Below are 18,777 nucleotides of genomic sequence, written 5' to 3'. Positions count from 1 at the left end.
TGGCCTGCATTCGCAGTTAAGAGATTCTAAATCACAGGGTGAGACAGGAGGTCAGCACAGGGTCATAAGGGTCCTAAAGACCTTGCTGATAAAACAGGTTGCAGGAAAGAAGCCAGCCAAAACGCACCAAAACCAAGATGGCCACAAGAATGACCACCAGCGCCATTACAGCTTACAAATGCCACGCAATGGCAGGAAGTTACCCTACGTGGTCTAAAAATGGGAGGCATGAATAATCCATCCCTCGTTTAGCACATCATCAAGAAATAACCATAAAAATGTGCAACCAGCAGCCCATTTTTTGCTCTATGGAGTAGTTGTTCTTTTATTCCTGTATTTTCCTAATAAATTTGCTTTTACTTTATGGACTTGCCATGAATTCTTTCTTATGCAAGACCCAAAACCCTCCCTTGGGGTCTAGATCCAGATCCCTTTCCTGTAACACTGTGACATCACAACCCCATGCCCCAGCATTCTACATAACCCAGGCTCCCATAATGACAAAGGCCTCCTGCCTCTGGGACAGCTGCGCTCACAAATTGCTCACAAAGAAGTTCCTTGCTGGCCCCAAGCCTTTCAGGATCCATGTCCCCCCATAAAACACGCACATGCCCATTGTAACCTTAGGGTTGCAACTCACATTTGACTCCTAAAACTGAGTTCTGCTAAGCCTCTTGCTGACAGTGCTTACAAGATTACCTTCCAGGTGCAGAGCAAGGACAAGCTGAGATCAGTCACTCTTCCACCTGCCCTGAGACAGTGGCTGTCTGCAGGGTTGACTCTTGACGCCACTTCTTCAAATGTTTACCATACCTAATGTAAAAGGTGAGATTACGGGCACTCCCTAGCGCCGCACAAGAATCTACCCGTGTGCCGCACTGCTTACCTCCTCTGTTTCTTTGCCTGCACACCCTCTCCCTTTAAATAATAACTTCTCTGTTGGGCATGATGGCTTATGCCTGTAATCCCAGCACTTTGGGAAGCTGAGGCAGGTGGATCACCTGAGGTCAGGAGTTTGAGACCAGCCTGGCCAATGTGGTGAAACCCCATCTCTACTAAAAATACAAAAATTAGCTGGGTTTATATACATATATATGTACATATATATATATTCCCCTTTATATATATAACATATATATAAACATATTTATACATAACACATATAAAGGGGACATATATTATATAGATATATATACGTAAAGAGGAGTTTATTAACTATTAACTTACATGATCACAAGGTCCCACAGTAGTCTGTCTGCAAGCCTGAGGAACAAGGAGAGGCAGTCCGAGTCTCAAAACTGAAGAACTTGGAGTCTGATGATTGAGGGCAGGAAGCACCCAGCAGGGAAGAAAGATGTGGGCTGAGAGCCTAGGCCAGTCTCACCTTTTCACATTTTTCCATCTGTTTATATTCACTGGCAGCTGATTAGATGGTCCCCACCAGATTAAGGGTGGGTCTTAATCTTCATCCTTCCCCAGCCCTGACTCAAATGTTCGTCTCCCTTGGCAGCACCCTCACAGACACACCCAGGATCATACTTTGCATCCTTCAATCCAATCAAATTGACACTCGGTATTAACCATCACACCCTGTGACTGTCATCTCTCTACAATGGAATCTCAAGCAATCCTTTAGAATAGCTAATGGTAACCAATCAAATCTCTGTAAACTATATACCAGCCTTGCATGGAGACTGCTGTAATGCTGTTCCCTCCGGCTTTGCCGGTGTAAACAACCCCTACTTCCCCACACCTCAGAGAACAGACCCCATTTTCTGGGGTCTGCATTTCCAGGCAGCTGTCCTTAAATGTTGCACTTGAATACTCTCTTTAAATTCTGACCCCTCTGATTATTTTAAGTTTGATAGCCTATATACATTTTAGTAGAGGGAGGAAAAGGCAGGACCGAGCTGTGCCTGGTGGGGGCTCCAGAGGCAGAGATAAAGGGGTATTTCGACAGGGTTAAATTCTGCCCACACATACTGAGCAATTGTGGGCATGCTGGACCCCGTGGGAAGCACTGGGAAGATGCATGCTTGATCAGACCTCACCCTGTCTTCATGGAGGGCTGGTCCTATCAAGGAGGTGGCTGTATGCCCAGCTGTCCACCAGAGGCAACAGCACCTTAGGCTGAGCTAAGGCCAGTGAGGGCGCAGGAGGAACCTGATCCAGGCTTTGGAAGCAGAGCCCAGGGGTAGCTGCATAGACAAGACCGAGGTTGGGCCTGGCAGGGGAGATGAATTTTCCCAGGGGCCTGTGGAGGGAGGGTAGCCTGGCACAAGGACAGGCATCAACAGAGCCTCCGAGTGTGATCTGGGTGCTGAGTTCAGGGGTGGCAAGGGGGGACTGAGACTGGATCAGACGTTGCCTGGAAGAAAAGGGGGGCCATTCCCAAACTCTAAGAGTGTGAAACTTACCTCGCAGAAAAAAAAAAGAGTAACTTCCGTTTGTTTGGTAGAGTGTATATTCTCTGCAGCTCAGATGAGAGGTTGTGAGCTTCCTAAGTATAGGAGCTACCTCTTAATTTTAGCCTAGCGAGGAGGCACTGAAGAGCACGGGTGTGGAGAATAATCACCTGGATTGAACCATAGCTCCACCGGTATGGAATCCAGCTCCTTAGGCCTCAGTCTTGTCTTCTAGAACACGGTGTGATAATCCTCCTCCTTTCGGAGGGTGGCTGTTACAGCAAGTGATTGCACCCGGGTCCCTCTAGTTGGCACCTAACACAAACTACATGCCCAGTAGATGTGAGCTGTTGTTGTATGACTGCTGAACGACACCCCCAAAACAGCCACCTGTACTCTTCAGGGACCTGCCACATCATATGCATATTAGAGGCAATGAAGCACCAAAATCTAAGGCCAGGAAGGGACAGGGGCAGGCAAGGAAAGTCCCCAGGGCGTTAGAACTTACGGTGGTAATGCGCCAACTGAGAGTGTGCTATGCCTGCTGTGTTTCTCGGGCAGGGTACCTCACTGCCCTTCCACGTCCTGCCCTGGCTGAGGCTGTGCCTCTACCTGGTGATCAATTGCCTGCAGCTCTTTCTGATTTTGTTCATGAACAAAGGCCCTTAGGGGAACCTCCTGCCGTTGGAAGCAGCAACAGCCTCGCCCAGAGTGAAATCTCTGTTCACATGAGTGCCAGCGCTGCTCGAGCCTACCCTGCGTTCCCAAGGCACTGTTCCTCTTTCAGAAAGCATCAGCCCGTCCTGCTCACACAGCCCCAGGATGTGCTGCTGCCTGGGTTCTTGACTGGGAAGTAACAGGTGCAGAGGGGTCGATGTGTGTGTGTGTTGAGGTGAGGTCATTGCTAGTTCCTGGAAGCACTTGTATTCCCCTTGGATGAAGAATCCCTTCGATGGGTAGCACAGCGCCAGGAGTGGATCCTGCAAAGCAAAGTTGACCTCAGGACAGGGAGCTGGCCGGGGGGCTCCTCCCCCTCTTTAAGTGCAGCAGTATTGAATTTGATTCCATCCAGGTTTCTCCTGACCCTGGGACCTAAAGCTGGGGCAGACTCTGGGCCTTGGGTTTGGTAAGGGTGACCTTTCCTTTTTTTTTTTTTTTTGAGAGGGAGTTTCACTCTTGTTGCCAGGCTGGAGTGTAGTGGTGCAATCTCAGCTCACTGCAACCTCCACCTCCAGGGTTCAAGAGATTCTCCTGCCTCAGCCTCTGGAGTAGCTGAGATTACAGGCATGCACTGCCACACCTGGGTAATTTTGTATTGTTAACAGAGACAGGGTTTCTCCATGTTGGTCGGGCTGGTCTCAAACTGCCGACCCCAGATGATCTGCCCACCTTGGCCTCCCAAAGTGCTGGGATTACAGGCCTGAGTCACCCTGCCCAACATTTCCTAATAAGAGAAATTTTTAGGCGGGGGCTTGTAAGGGACTTTGAGCTGAGCTAAGGAAAACGGAGGTGGGATGCCAACCGCTCCCAAAGAGGAATGCCATCTCCCACTCACAGCCTGTTAGCCGGGAAGGGGAGTCCCCAAAGGGACGGCCACCCATGGGACTGCTTGACCTCAGCCCTCCTCAACCCCTTTCACCCATTTCCACCCTAGGGAGACCAGAAGAGCCAAACTCCAGCGAGACCTAGAAGTGGGTAAAGAGAAACGGGAAAGGAGGAAGATGGTGTGGGTTTGCCCTAGACAGTGTTTGGGACAAGAGGGGCGCAGCGGCCATTGGCACACATGCCTGGGAGTCCCTGCTGGCGCTGGGGTCAGCCCAGGGAGCCCTGGGCGGTAATTGGGTACACCCCCAATTGCCAATGCATCTGTTTTCAAAACCCACCGTAGGGAAGGGCATGTCCGGTAGGTCCAAGGCTACGTGCAGGCTTGGATGACTCTGGGCCCGCGGGAGGCAGGTGCCGCTGGTGCGGGGCCGCGGGGTTAGGTTTCGTTTCTGCAGCAGGAGCCGCCTCCCGCTCCGGGTCTGTGAGTTTCGTTTCTTTGCGTTGCGGGGCGGGGCCGGGCGCGGGGTAAAAGCGGCGGGGCGAAAGGGGAACCCGCAGTCCAGCGCTGCGCAGGGACCGGTGAGTGTGGCGTCTGGGGTCCACGCGCCGTAACCGCACCGCAGCGCGGAGAAGGGCACTGGGAAGGCGGCGTGCGCGGCGGATACGAGCGCTCGGGCGCGGCGGGGCTCCTGCTCGGCTGCTCGGAACTAACAACGATAATAACAACAAGGCGCGCGGACGGGCGGGCCCGGAGCGCGCCTGATTCTCATTCCCACCAGGCTGCCCGGGCTCCTGATTGAGGACTCACCCGAAACACCCGCCGCGCCCGCGGCCACACTGCTGGAGAGGCTGTGAAGGGGCGGGGCAGGTCTCCGAGGGGGGGCTGCGGGGACTCGGGTGGGGGGAGAGTTTCACATCCAGGGCTGCGCGGGCCGGGAGCCACCCGGACGCCGACCCCGGCTGTCAGCGGACTTCTATTTCCCGCGATACCGCGAAAGCAAACCCGAGTCAGAATGCGGAGGTCGCTGGGGAGGGCAGGTCCAAGGAGTCCTCGCCGGTCCTGCTGAGTAAAGCGGGTTCCGAGCTGGGCCGAGGCGGGACGTGCGCGGAAAGACCCCTGCCCGCTGCTCTTTCTTCGCCCTCCCAGGGGATGCGATGCCTGGGACACCCAGGCTGGGCGCGGGGTGCGAACGCACCCTCGGGTTCCAGCGTAGTTGGCCGGGACCGTGGAGTGGGTGCAGGGGACGAAGGGGGGCAGGACAGTCCCGGGGGTGACAGGAGCCCGGGCACGGCTGACACCTGCGCCCCCACCGCACCAACACTCCCAGCGGTGACTCCCCAGCTGGGCAATTGGGGGATTACCCCAGTTATTTGGTCAAATTTTAAATCACGTTTGTTGCTGGAGGCAGGGTCGAGTGATGTTGACCACCCCGCTATCCCCGCCCCCGCGTCAATCCCTAATGGCTCCTAAAATGGCTGCGTCATCTTTCAGCCTTGGACCGGAGTTGCGGGCCAGGAATCGCCCCAGCGTCGCCGCGGACACGCCTCCCGCTGCCTTCCTCGCTCCCTGCCGCCCACCCGCTCGCCCAGCTCAGGGGCTTTGGTAGGTAGCAGTGCATTTGCGCTAAAGTGCAGGATCTTCTCTCTTTCATCCCTAAAACATTTAAATACTAGCAGGGTTTGGGGGGAAAAACGCTTTCAGAAGAGGTGTCAGTCCTGCAAGACTATTAGTTTGAAAACTACGCTGGGTCATGCTGGGGATGTTGGACACTGCTGCATCTTAGGCATTTCCCAGAAGTAGGCAGTGGGTGGTCCTTATTAGGGGTTCTGGGAGAGGAAGGGCGCTGAATCCTCCCTCCCATCCCTGCTCCTCTGTGGGGTCTGAGCTGAGGTACAAGTCCTGGTCTCAATGATGCTACTTGTCTGGGTGCAGAAAGGCCAACGGAGGCAGCCATAGCCCAGAAGACTGGCACTTCTGAGAGGCAGATGCAGTGACGGTCTTTGATATTGAGCCTGGGATGCCCTGGGCACATGAGGTCTTTCCAAAGACATGGGAGTGTTAGGGGATAAATCCCAGATTGTCAGGTTCCATGTAAGTACCTTTTAAAATAGATTGCCTTTTATAACTATCCCACTCCTACCTTACAAAAGGAATACATCCCTCTCTCTCTTTCCAAATCAAACAAGGATGCCTGCCCTGGAAGGGTATAAACCTGGGGAAGGGAGACAAAAAAGATAGTTTTAAGTATTGGTGTCAGGGATGTGTTTTTTTATTTTTTGGTTTTTTTTGTTTTGTTTTGTTTTTTGAGACAGAGTCTTGCTCTGTCGCCCAGGCTGGAGTGTAGTGGCGTGATCTCAGATCTCAGCTCACTGCAGCCTCCACCTCCCAGATTCAAGCAATTCTCCTGCCTTAGCCTCCCAAGTAGCTGGGACTACAGGCATGTGCCACCATGTTCGGCTAATATTTTGTAGTTTTAGTAGAGATGAGGTTTCACCATGTTAGCCTGGATGGTCTCAATCTTCTGACCTCGTGATCTGCCCACCTCGACCTCCTAGAGTGCTGGGATTACAGGTGTGAGCCACTGTGCCCAGCCTGGGGATGTGTTCTTTAGCCAAGGCAGCATGAACCCGAGGCAGGGCTTCCCAACCTTCCTGACTTAGGTGCTTCTGTGAATTCCAGTGTGACAGGAGAAATGGCGTTGGCTCAGGTTGGGATGTGTGCAGCTAGACATGTCACAGAGCAGGGTGACCGGCAGGGGTAATGAGGGGTTTTGTTTTAACAATCTGTCCCTTCAACCCCCGTGGTATTGACAAAGATCACATGGCCCTCGGGGGGGGGGGGGGGGGGGGGGCGGGGGGGGGGGGGTGGTGAGTCCTGCAAGGAGAAGCAGGAAGAGCATCCTCACAGATTATTGATCCAGGCAGCAGATTGGCAGCAAAGCTCTGTGCTTTGTTCATCTGTCTTAGAGTTAAAATAGTCAAAACTTGGGGAAAGGATTCTGGGAAATCGGAATTGGCTTCAAAGCACACCCCTCCTGCATTTGCACCATTCTCAGCCATGGGACTGGGTACAGTACTCTGGGTGGGTGGGTTCTCTCGGGTGGATTTGGGTCTTACTTGTATACTTTTGCGTGATTTCAAGGTGCAGGAGAAAGCTCTGCGATTCCATCTAACTTGTTGATGTTACTTTTATTTGAAGGAAACTATATTGAAGGTAAGTTGGTGCATGCTATTTTCTATAACATTTGAGTCATAAAAGAAAGATTTTCAGTTACTTTTATCCAAGATCATTAGACACCGTAAAATTTCATATTTAGGCACTTGTGGTCCTAGAACATTTTAAAAATGAGTTTCAAATATATACATGTGTATTTGTAATGCAGACAAGTATAGGACAGTTAAATGCTTTCAAGAGTAAAATGAATGACATTTTATTTCCCACATTTGTTGGAGGAAAAGAATGAAAATATGAAATTGATGATCAAAAGAAAGAGCATAAAAGATTTAGAGCTCACACATTTTTTAAACTAAAGGTTTGGGTACCAAAGTTCCATAATATTTGGATTCCCTTGGCTATATTGGAAACAGTTCTATAACAATTTTATTTTTAAAGGTAAAGTTTTTGTTTCTGTTTGTTGTTCTTTTGGAGACGGAGTCTCACCCCATTGCTCAGGCCAGAATGCAATGGTGCGATCTTGGCACACTGCAACCTCCACCTCCTGGGTTCAAATGATTCTCCTGCCTCAGCCTCCCAAGTAGCTGTGACTACAGGCATGCACCACCATGCCCAGCTAATTTTTGTATTTTTAGTAGAGGCAGGGTTTCACCCTGTTGGCCAGGCTAAGCTTCAAACTCCTGACCTCAGATGATCCACCTACATCGGCCTCCAAAGTGCTGGCATTACAGGTGTGAGCCACCTTGCCCAGCCTTTAAATGTAAAGTTTGTATCACAATTGCACCAGAAATTGTATCCTTTGCAACTATTCAAATTTATACTGAAAACATTTTTTGAAGTTTAACCTAAAATGATGACAGGAGATACCTAGTTTTAGAAAATATTTTGGGGAACAGAGGCATATTCTTGAAGCACCTTGAGCAGGGAGGCAGCGTTTGTCTTCATCTGACCTTGACTGTGGGTCCCTCTGCTTCTCTTTCCGTGAGTAAAGCCAGTGAGCACACACTGTCCCAGGCACTCTTCTGCACTCTGGGGACGTCACCATGAACAACTAGTCAGAGTCCCTGCCCCCATGGGCCTTCCCTTCTGGTGGTGAGTTTGGTTCTGTGGCTGAATGTACCAGCTTCTTATCTGTTCAATATGCGTCTGCTTCATCTTAAGCTTAACTTACAAAGAAGGAAGATGGTTCTTTCCGAAGTGGGAGTCGGAAAAGCTGATCCAGCTGCTGAATCACACCATCTATTACTCAATGGAGATGCTAATGTGGCCAAGAAAAATCCGGCCTCGGTAAGTTGCTCTCTGAAAGTTGTTATCCACGTGATGTGAGCTGTGCCGTTCGAGGCAGCCCTTTTCTACAGTGGCGCTGCTGCCCAGAGATGCCTGCCCTCTCGCCTCTCCTATGCCAGGACACAGATCCTGACCCTCTGCTTGCCAACTTACAGCCAAGTGTAGACTCGTTGCCTTAGCTGACCGTGGGTCACGTGCTGCTGGGGTCGGGGACACCGGCTGAGCTGCTGATGGGTGCATGTACCATTGCACAAGGGAGGGAAATGCAGAGCAATGTAAACAGCGGTATCCGGTTGTGGGAAGGTGGCGGTCCTCTCTATTTTTCTACATGCTTCAACTTTTAAAAATATTGTTTGAAAAAATGTTTAACATTGCCTAGGAAAACGGAGCCAGCCTGAAACACACCAATGATCCCCCGTAATAAAAAACTGAGCACTCTCTGGGTGCCTGGACACTCCCTGCACTTACTCCTCACAACAGCCATATAAAGCAAAGACCATTACTCCCATTTTAGAGATGGACAACCAGCCATCTCTTGCCTGGCTGGAAGAGATGTAATTATGTCAGGGTGTGGAAGGAGGAACTCTCACCTACTCATACTCGTCTGCTTTGGAAGCAGCTTGGCATTTTCCAGTCAAGGAGAACAGAGTGTGTCTTGTGATCTGGCAGTTCCACTTCTGGGGATAGACTGCGGTTCTCAAAGTATGGCCCCCAGACCAGCCCATCAGCATCACCTGGGAAGTTGATTGAAATGCAAATGAGCAGCCCTGCCTCCTACTCTCAGACCTGGTAAATTGGATACTCTAGGGCAGGGCCCAACACCTGTTCTTTACCAGACTCTCCAGGTGATTCTGCTGCATGCTAGAGTTTGAGACTCTTGCACATCCCCCCTGGGAGCCACGTGCATAGCAGCACTGTTTATAACAGCAAAACCCCAACTCTCCACGTGCCCGTCATGGTGGAATGCATACTGGCGTGTGGTACGTTCATGCAGCAGAATTCTATACAGTAGTAAAAATAAATGAACTCGAGTTCCAGGCATCAAAATGGCTGCATCAGATGAACAATATTGAACCAAAAAATCAAGTCACACAAAAAATATACAGAATAATTCCACTTATATAAAATTCCTAAACAGGCAGCAATAAGCAATATACCGTTGTGGGAAAAACATATAGGTGGCAAAACTATAAAGAAAAGTGAGGACATGATGACTGCAAGCCTCAGGATAGAGGGACCCTCTGGAGGTGAGGCAGTAACAGAAAGGAGGGGACAGGATCTGCAGGACGTGAAGAATCCTCCATTTTTGCTTCCTCCAGGCGGCCGAGAACAACCTGTACAGCCAGTACGAGGAGAAGGTGCGCCCCTGCATCGACCTCATCGACTCCCTGCGGGCTCTGGGTGTGGAGCAGGACCTGGCCCTGCCGGCCATCGCCGTCATCGGGGACCAGAGCTCGGGCAAGAGCTCTGTGCTGGAGGCGCTGTCGGGAGTCGCCCTTCCCAGAGGCAACGGTACGAACTTACATTCTGTATTAGTCTGCTCAGGCTGCCATAACAAAATACCACAGGCAGGGGGGCTTACACAACAGAAGTTTATTTTTTCACAGTTCTGGAGACTGGAAGTCCAACATCAGGGTTTAGTTTCTCCTGAGGCCTTTCTCCATGGCTTGCAGGTGGCTTCCTTCTCACTGCTCCCCCACAGGACCTTCCTTCTGCCCACAAGCATCTCTGCTGTCTCTTCCTGCCCTTCATAAGGGCATCAGTCATATTGGATTGGGGCCCAACCTAGTGACCTCGTTTAACCTTAATTACCTCTTTAAAGCCCTTATCTTCACATACAGTCCCATTAGGGGTTAGGCATTCAATGTAAGAATTTGGAGAGAACACCATTTTATAACACTATCCCATTACACTTTTTTTTTTTTTTTTTTTTTTACATAAGCTGTATGTAATCTACAGTTTGTGGAGGATCTGAATAAATGCATTTGGGTTCCCCAGTTCAGAACTATATCTGCGAGGGCTCAAAGAAAGAGTTCAGGCCTGGGATGGGTCTTGCATGGCCTACAGGTCAGGCATGGTAGGTAGGATTTGGAAGGAGTTTATATTAGGAGGACAGTGGTAAGTGGCCTGGTGGCAGCCGGATGCCTTCCTAATAGGGGGTAGAGTGTGTATGTTAGGGGCATAATGTAAGTTTGGGGGGTTTCCCAACATAGCTTGCCACCTGAGCTAATGGCAGAACACTGGGATGAGGCTTTAAGCTGAAAGTGGTGGCATTCAAGCATTAGTGAGCAAAAACTCACCTGGGTTACATATTCAGAATGCATGTTCTTGAGGTCACCCAGACACAGTGTGAGGTCCCCGCATATCAGAGGGTAAGACCAGAAAGTTTCCAGTTTTAAATGTCTCCCCAGATGATTGTATACAAGTCTGAGAACCATGGGCCTAAGGCCCTATGTAGATCTCTTAAGAGCACAGTGGAGCACTGATGTGGGCATGGCCTCCTAGGGATTGTGACCAGATGCCCGCTGGTGCTGAAACTGAAGAAACTCGTGAATGAAGAAGAGTGGAAAGGCAAGGTCAGTTACCAGGACTTCGAGACTGAGATTTCGGATGCTTCAGAGGTAGAAAAGGAAGTTAATAAAGGTGAGTACCACTGTTTGGATGCCTGGCCCAGCCTTCGACACGCATGGGGTCTGCTTGTGACTGTTCCTACTCCCACCTCCCTGGGCCTGTGCTGTTCCCTTAGTAATCTTTTCTCCTGCACATCAGGCCCCAGTTCCTTGTACTTCTTCCTTTATCTCATTATGACCAACACGCTTGGATCTCAGCATCTGAGAGCAATAATTTGTTTCTGGCCAGGCATAGTGGCTTATGCCTATAATCCCAGCTCTTTGGAAAGCTGATGCGGGAGGATTGCTTGAGCCCAGGAGTTTGAGACCAGCCAGGGCAACATAGTGAGATCCCTTCTCTTAAAAAAAAATTTTTTTTAAATAGCTGGGCATGGTGGCATATAGCTGTGGGCCCAGCTATTTGGGAGACTGAGGTGGGAGAGTTGCTTGAGCCTGGGAAGCCGAGGCTGCAGTGAGCCTTGATCTTGCCACTGCACTCTAGCCTGGCAACAGAGTGAGATCCTGTCAAACAAACAAAAACACCCACCGTGTATTGCATATTATGTAAGTATCTAGAATAATGTGATTTTTAAAATATAAAACTTGTCTCCAAATATGGATGATCTGTCCCTCATTCAAGGACTTCCCCACTTAGATCCAGCAGAAGAGGAGCCAGATGAGGGGGGTGAGGGAGCTCCTCTCCCTGTTCCTGTGTATAACACATTTTATATTGTGGACTGGATCATCACTGAACCCCACTCAGAACCAACACCCTTTTCCTAAGAAAGGGGAGTGCCTGTGATTGCATAATCCCAGCTTAGGCTAACTCATGGCAGGCCTCCACAAATGCAAACCACAAAGGTCAGTTTGAAATGCCTGCAAGGAGAAACAACACAGCAGTGTAGACAGGGCAGAGTAGCTGACAGAGCAGCCACTGTGAGACACATGGGTAACATCTTCCTATTGACTTACATTTTATTCTAGTGTGTCACATGGTTACATTTCATTCACACCGGGAGGGTACTGAAGTGACATGAACTGATGCCCAGCAGTAGGAAGGGACAGGTTTAGCTTTTGTAAAGATGGAGCATTAATCGCATTTGTTGACTGTTTATAAAAAGATAAATGATGTTACTGACAAACCATGATTTTGTATTAGTTGAGATGAGGTTGGCTGCCTGCAGCAGAAAACTCAAAATAACTGTGTGTGTTAGTCAGCCCTTGCTGTGTAACAAACGCATCTTAAAACTAATGGCTTCACTGTTTTCATTTCTCATGATTCAGTGGACTGGCTGGACAGTTCTTCTCTGGGCTGGCTGGGCTGGGGCTGATGGTCCAGGTTGGCCTTTGGCTGGAATGACCAGGCCTTCTCTCTGTGTGATCGCTCACCCTCCAGAAGGCTAAGCCGGACTTCTTAATGTGGTGGGTGGAGGTGTTCCCAGCAGCAAGAGAGGGCAAGACACAACATGTAACACCTTTCAGTCTCTCCTGGCATCACATTTTGTAACATCCCCTTAAAGAAAGTCACATGGCCAAGCCAGATTTCAAGGGACAGATTCTCTGTCAGTGGAAGTGATAAAGCTACCCTCTAAAGTAGTATGTGTACAGGGGTGGAAGGGAATGTGGATGCCATTTGTGCAGGTGAGTTGCTAACGCAGTGTTCTAAACAATGTAGAAGCTCTCTGTCCTTGTCATATAAGTCTGGAGCAGGGCAGACCAGAGCTGACTGAGGGTTCCAGTGTCAGGAACCAAGACTTATGCTTATCCCATTTCTTCATTGGGTGTGGCCTCTGTTTCCAAGGCCCCCTGTGACTTAGCAAGTCCACTTTCAAGCCATGTCTCCGGACCATGGCAAGGGCATGTCTCCACTTTTAAACACACTTTCTGGAAGTTGCATGTGACATTTTCGCATGGCTTGTTGGCCAGAACCCAATCTCGTGACCGCGTGTCAGGTACATGGATATCGGGGGAAACATTCGTAGACATGTCACATGTTCCACTGTTATTTCCTAAGTTCTAAATTGATAGCAAACATCCCCAAAAGACATTCTAGATGTAGAAAAGAGTAAAGTGGTGTTAGCCAACAATTTGATGAAACAAATTCATATCCTAAAATTTTCATTTTTAGGGAGAAAGAAGCCAAATAAAATCTCTTGATGGGATGTTAACAGCCAGTGCTTAGCTAAAATAAGCACATTTTCCCATATAATTTTCCAGTTTATATTTTAGAAATTTCCATATATTTGTATTTGTTTTTATTTTGCTTGGTTGCTAATTTCCTGCTGACAGCAATGAGAAGGATGTAGGAATGCTACTGGGAAGAACTCCTTGCCTCTGCCCAGCTTTGGACTGGTCTAAGTGGGTATCACTCAAGGTGATGTTCTCACAAGGTCCCTCTACACACAGTCCTGGCCACCAGCAGGGAAAACACTGAGTTATCCTTTGAGATCCCTTTAGTCCCAATCACAGAAAACTGAATCTGCTCCAAATATGCTTTTATCCATGACTCGCAGAGAGTAGAAGAGGCTTTCAGAGTATTCATTGCCATGAGATCCTTGAATCCTAAGCTCTGTTTGTGCTTGATTCTCTCCCTCTTCTCTAGCCCAGAACGCCATTGCCGGGGAAGGAATGGGAATCAGTCATGAGCTAATCACCTTGGAGATCAGCTCCCGAGATGTCCCAGATCTGACTCTCATAGACCTTCCTGGAATAACCAGAGTGGCTGTGGGCAATCAGCCTGCTGACATCGGGTTTAAGGTCAGATTTCAGACTCTAATACCTTTACTGTATTAGAGTAATGGTGAGTCCAGCGCTGAGTTGTGGAGAGTTGGTATTTGGAGGTACGAGTGAGGAATTTAAAGAGCCCATTGGTCACGGTCTCCTCTGACGAGTTCGATGGAAGCTTCCTTGGAGAAAGTGAAGCGAACAGGCACAGCTGGAAACGTGTTCTATGTATTTGTTTTGTGTTTTATACAATGACTCATTTTTGGTTATAGTTACATTCTGCAGTGTATCTAAAATGCTGTGTATTAGGAAGGGGTTTTATGTGTGAAGAGAGAACATTAAAAATAAGTATAGTCAGGCACAGTGGCTCACGCCTGTAATCCCAGCACTTTGAGAGGCCAAGGCAGGTGGATCACAAGATCAAGAGATCAAGACCATCTTGGCCAATATGGTGAAACCCCATCTCTACTAAAAATATTTTAAAAATTAGCCGGGCATGGTGATGCGCGCCTGTAGTCCCAGCTACTCGGGAGGCTGAGGCAGGACAGTTGCTTGAAACCGGAAAACGGAAGTTGCAGTGGGCCGGGATCACACCACTGCACTCCAGCCTGGTGATAGATACTCAGTCTCAAAAAATAAAAATTTAAAAATAAGTATAATGGGCCACACACAGTGGCTCATTCCTGTAATCCCAGCACTTTGGGAAGCTGAGGCAGGAGGATTGCTTGAGCCCAAGAGCTTGACACAAGCCTGAGCAACACAGTGAGACCCCTTCTCTATAAAAGAAAAGTTAAAAAATTAGCCATGTTTGGTGGTGTGCACCTGTAGTCTCAGCCACTGGGAGGATTGCTTGAGCCAGGCAGGCTGTGATGAGCCATGATTGTGCCACTGCACTCCAGCCTGGACAGCAGAGGAAGAGCCTGAAAAAAAGAAAAGAAAGAAAGAAAGAGGAATGATATTTGAGTATCAGTGAATCTCACTTTACAGGTTAACGATTTAGGGGTCAAGCAGGTTTTTTTGGCCATTGTTTTTCACTGTGACCATCAGACCTGAGGTCTTAGGGGATAATTAACTGAAACCTCAGAGTTTTCCCTGAGCCTAGAGCTCTGTTTCTGCTGCAGATACTTATTTTCTCATAATTCCAGCTTGGGAGGTACCTCCAGGGTGGGGTTTATTGGTTCACTTCTCCAAAGTTACTTCTTTTGGGGGAAATACCCCTGGGACTCTTAGGGCCTAAAGCAAGCACAAGGTCAGAACCTGTCTCACCTCTCACTTGCCTTTGCCTTTGCCATACTCTATGTATTTGTTTTGGTCACCTCCCATTTCCTTACAGATCAAGTCACTCATTAAGAAGTACATCCAGAGACAGGAGACAATCAGCCTGGTGGTAGTCCCCAGTAACGTGGACATCGCCACCACGGAGGCGCTGAGCATGGCCCAGGAGGTGGACCCCGAGGGAGACAGGACCATTGGTGAGAATGGGGGAGGCTGTATGTGGTGGGTGGTCTGCCAGTGGGGAAGTGTCCCTCAAGTCTGCATGGGCATTGCCACATCGCTTGGTGGGGACCTGCCTCCACTAAGACCTGCTAAGGGGCAGGTTTGGTGCCCACTCAGGCCAAGTGAAATGAGCTACTTTGGCTCTTGTTGACAAGGTTTCTTGTAACCCTTATCTATATGCTCAGAAAGGCACAGAAGGCTCAGAAGCAGGGCAAACTCAGGAAGCAAATGGTATTCATAAATAATGCATTTGAGGTGGGAGCAACACAAATGTCCATAACTAAAGGGACAAACAAAATGTGGTGAAGGAGGTGGGAAGGGAAGGAAGGAAGGAAAGAAGGGAAGGAAGGAAGATATTTGAGTATCAGTGAATCTGACTTTACAGATTCAAGATTTAGGGGTCAAGTGTGTTTTCACAGGACAAAGGAGCTTGGGGAGAGCCACACGCTGTTCTGAGGGGCACCCCTGCCTTCATGCGGCTTGCTCTGGCATTCTTTCCTGGAATGGGACTCCGCTGGCCCCATGGATCTGCGGAGGCCATGGGCTACCCTCAAGCAAAGGGGGAGGAAACCCTGGGAGGCCGGAGCGTGAGCAGTTGTTCGTTCACCTCTGCCTTGTGACTGGACACGTTGTCCCACCAAAAACATCTGGCTTGCAGGAATCTTGACGAAGCCTGATCTGGTGGACAAAGGAACTGAAGACAAGGTTGTGGAAGTGGTGCGGAACCTGGTGTTCCACCTGAAGAAGGGCTACATGATCGTCAAGTGCCGGGGCCAGCAGGAGATCCAGGACCAGCTGAGCCTGTCCGAAGCCCTGGAGAGAGAGAAGGTCTTCTTTGAGGGCCACCCATATTTCAGGTGCGCTCACCTGGGTTTCATCACGGATCAGTGCAAGCCTAGGAAGTCAGTCCTCCCTGAGGAAAGTGGTGGCCACCCTACAGATGCATGGAGTGTGTGTGTGACTATGCTTGTTCGCCAGCAAGGACTATGGAATTCAGCTTGAAGAATAGAAAGGGGATCACAAAATACTGGGAAAAAAATAACCCTAAAAACCAATCAAAATAGGGAGAGAACAGTGTACAATAATTTAAATAGCATGGTGCTGGAACTATATTTTATAAAAACATAAATAGAAGAGAATAGAAAAAAAGTAGAAAGCCCAGAAGTAGACTCCGATATGTACGTTTGATACATGATAAGCACGGCATTTCAAACAAAATGATGAACTGTATCAGCTTGATTATCAATTAATAATGTTGGATAATTATTATTATTATTTTTGAGATACAGTTTTGCTCGTTGCCCAGGCTGGAGTGCAATGACATGATCTTGGCTCACCGCAACCTCCACCTCCTGGGGTTCAACTGATTCTCCTGCCTCAGCCTCCCGAGTAGCTGGGATTACAGGCATGCACCACCATGCCTAGCTAATTTTGTATTTTTTGTAGAGATGGGGTTTCTTCATGTTGGTCAGGCTGGTCTCGAACTCCCGACCTCAGGTGATCCGCCCACCTTAGCCTCCCAAAGTGCTGGGATTACAGTCGTCAGCCACCACCCCTGGCGGGATAATTATTTAATATTTGGGAAAAAATTCAAATACTGCTCTTACTTACCTCATTATATCAAAATAGTTGAAGTCTAAAGTTAAATCTCACCCCATTATGCTAAAATAGTTGAAATTTAAAGTTAAATGTTAAAAAAAAAAAAGCAATCAGCATCCCAGAAGAAAAGGTTGGTGAATAGGTTATAAGACCTTTCTATCCCTCCTGCCCAAAGTGAAATTTTTGAAAAGGAAAAGACTGATAAGTTGGTAAGATTTAAAATAATGAGACTATGTAGCATTGTAAACATTCTTGTACTCAATTCTCCCAGAACTCTAGAGAGGCATTACTCAGAGTTCTAGGAATATCAAACAGAAATTTCCATGCCCTTCTGCACATTCACAATAGCCAAAAGATGAGGTGACTCGGTGTCCAGGGACAGATGGATGCAGAAAGCAATGCAACATAAGATGGAATACCATTCAGCCTTAGAAAGGAAGGACATTCCAGCACAGGCTACAACGTGGTTGAAGCGTGGGAACATTATACTAAGTGAAAGAACCCAGTCATAAGAGGACGGATACTGTCTGATCCCACTTATCCGAGGTCCTCAGAGTAGTCAGATTCATAGAGACAGAAAGAATGGTGGGTACCAGGGCCTGGGGGAGAGAGAATGGGGAGGTGGTGTTTACCGGGCCATTGTTTCAGTTTGGGAATATGAAAAGCTCTAAAGATGGATGGTGGTGATGGTTTCAGAATAGTGCGAATGTAGTTAAGGCCACTGAAGTGTGCACTTAAAAATGGTTAAAATGGTCAATTTTATGCTGTATGTATTTTATCACACAACTTTTAAAAATGGACATAGAAACTGAAGCTTAGGTATGAGTATACTCTCACAAAAAGGCACAGAAACTCATGCTTTTCTGCTGCCTGTATCCTAAAATGTCCTGTAAAGTGTGGGCAACCTTGGAATAACTTGCCCTGTGAGCACAAATTTGGATCGAGTGACAAGACGTTTGGCTTCCATCCTCCAGGCAGCCCATGGTTTAAGTTCTTATCTCAGGCAAGGTCGCGGTCTCCTCTGTTCAGTGATACTCCACCCATGTGTCTAAATATGCTTCAGTGTATTCGTATGAAGACTATGCCTGTGTCCATTATGATTACTCACACGTATTACAAATGGAAGGGGGTACGTGTTATAAAAACGTATCTATATATGTCTGTGTATTTCTGTGATGACCAATTCTATAGTCAGATATTATGAGATGCATTTATTATATCAGCTAGAAGGGCTCATTCCATATCATTGTTGAAATATCCTAGGTTGCTAAAGTTCAGCCATAATCCTATTCAATCCAGTTCTGAGTATTTGTTGGGTACCAATTACAAGGTGTTCCATCCAGTGGTAAGCAATTGAAATTTGCCTTGACTTTCCCCAACAGCAGAAGGCAGACGTGCATGTTCTGGCTACATCAAGGTGGAAATCGATCTTGTGTTCTCTTCTAGGGATCTGCTGGAGGAAGGAAAGGCCACGGTTCCCTGCTTGGCAGAAAAGCTTACCAGCGAGCTCATCACACATATTTGCGTAAGCACAGGCAGAGCTGTGGGTTCTCTAAAAAGTATACTACGAACACAGAGCTGAACCTTGCTGGTTTCTTAAACATTACTGTACACACAGATCTTCTGAAGATCTTAAGAGGCAGATCAGATTCTGTGGGTCTGGAGTGGGGCCTAAAATTCTGCATTTCCGGCAAGCCCCCAGGTGACACGGATATTGCTTTTCAGGGGACCACAGTCTGGGGGTGCCGATAGACTGTATCTACTGGGCCAAAATAAAAAATTAAAATCTTATGCACATGCTACTAACTCTTCCTTTGTCATTGCCAGCCACTATTATAGTGTCTTAGTCATTGTAATGAGCATATTTTTTAACTTCTAAAAGCTTCGTAAAAGCTCTCTGCAGTGGTTCTTTCTAAAATCTGCCTGAATGTAGTCT

At 48.3% G+C, this 18,777-nt stretch overlaps 2 protein-coding genes across 3 annotated transcripts in view; one reads left to right on the top strand and one right to left on the bottom strand.

Moving 5' to 3' along the window:
- Positions 1-2,984: 2,984 nt before the first annotated feature.
- Positions 2,985-5,569, bottom strand: LOC119472675. Its single transcript, XM_037741993.1, has 4 exons — positions 5,529-5,569; positions 4,759-4,975; positions 4,289-4,657; positions 2,985-3,385 (listed from the first exon to the last, which is right to left on the bottom strand). Exons 1-4 carry the CDS (start codon positions 5,567-5,569, stop codon positions 3,071-3,073), a joined length of 942 nt encoding a protein of 313 aa, XP_037597921.1. The 3' UTR covers positions 2,985-3,070.
- Positions 4,443-18,777, top strand: part of MX1 (MX dynamin like GTPase 1) — a 24,792-nt gene continuing 10,457 nt past the window's right edge. Inside the window, exons 1-10 of one of the 2 annotated variants that reach the window (XM_037742069.1) lie at positions 4,443-4,529; positions 5,443-5,553; positions 7,093-7,164; positions 8,287-8,412; positions 9,732-9,924; positions 10,918-11,055; positions 13,624-13,778; positions 15,079-15,217; positions 15,901-16,099; positions 18,288-18,366. In XM_037742069.1, the coding sequence (XP_037597997.1) occupies positions 8,308-8,412; positions 9,732-9,924; positions 10,918-11,055; positions 13,624-13,778; positions 15,079-15,217; positions 15,901-16,099; positions 18,288-18,366 (1,008 nt within the window). In that variant the 5' untranslated portion in view covers positions 4,443-4,529; positions 5,443-5,553; positions 7,093-7,164; positions 8,287-8,307. Of the gene's footprint in view, positions 4,530-4,857; positions 4,958-5,442; positions 5,554-7,092; positions 7,165-8,286; positions 8,413-9,731; positions 9,925-10,917; positions 11,056-13,623; positions 13,779-15,078; positions 15,218-15,900; positions 16,100-18,287; positions 18,367-18,777 lie in introns of those variants that run through there. The other variant, XM_037742070.1, reaches the window with a different exon arrangement.

The sequence above is a fragment of the Cebus imitator genome, unplaced genomic scaffold (genome assembly GCF_001604975.1).
Source record: "Cebus imitator isolate Cc_AM_T3 unplaced genomic scaffold, Cebus_imitator-1.0 Scaffold112, whole genome shotgun sequence".
Lineage (NCBI taxonomy): Eukaryota > Metazoa > Chordata > Mammalia > Primates > Cebidae > Cebus > Cebus imitator.
Note: the sequence above shows the minus strand (reverse complement) of the source record. Positions and strands in the feature narration are given on the sequence as shown.

Coding starts and splice junctions, on each gene's coding strand:
- LOC119472675 (XM_037741993.1), bottom strand. CDS start 5,569: ATGCACTGCTACCTACCAAAGCCCCTGAGCTGGGCGAGCGG. Junction 4,658..4,758: donor GGGCGCGGCGGGTGTTTCGG/GTGAGTCCTCAA, acceptor TATCGTTGTTAG/TTCCGAGCAGCCGAGCAGGA. Junction 3,386..4,288: donor CGGACATGCCCTTCCCTACG/GTGGGTTTTGAA, acceptor TTTGCTTTGCAG/GATCCACTCCTGGCGCTGTG.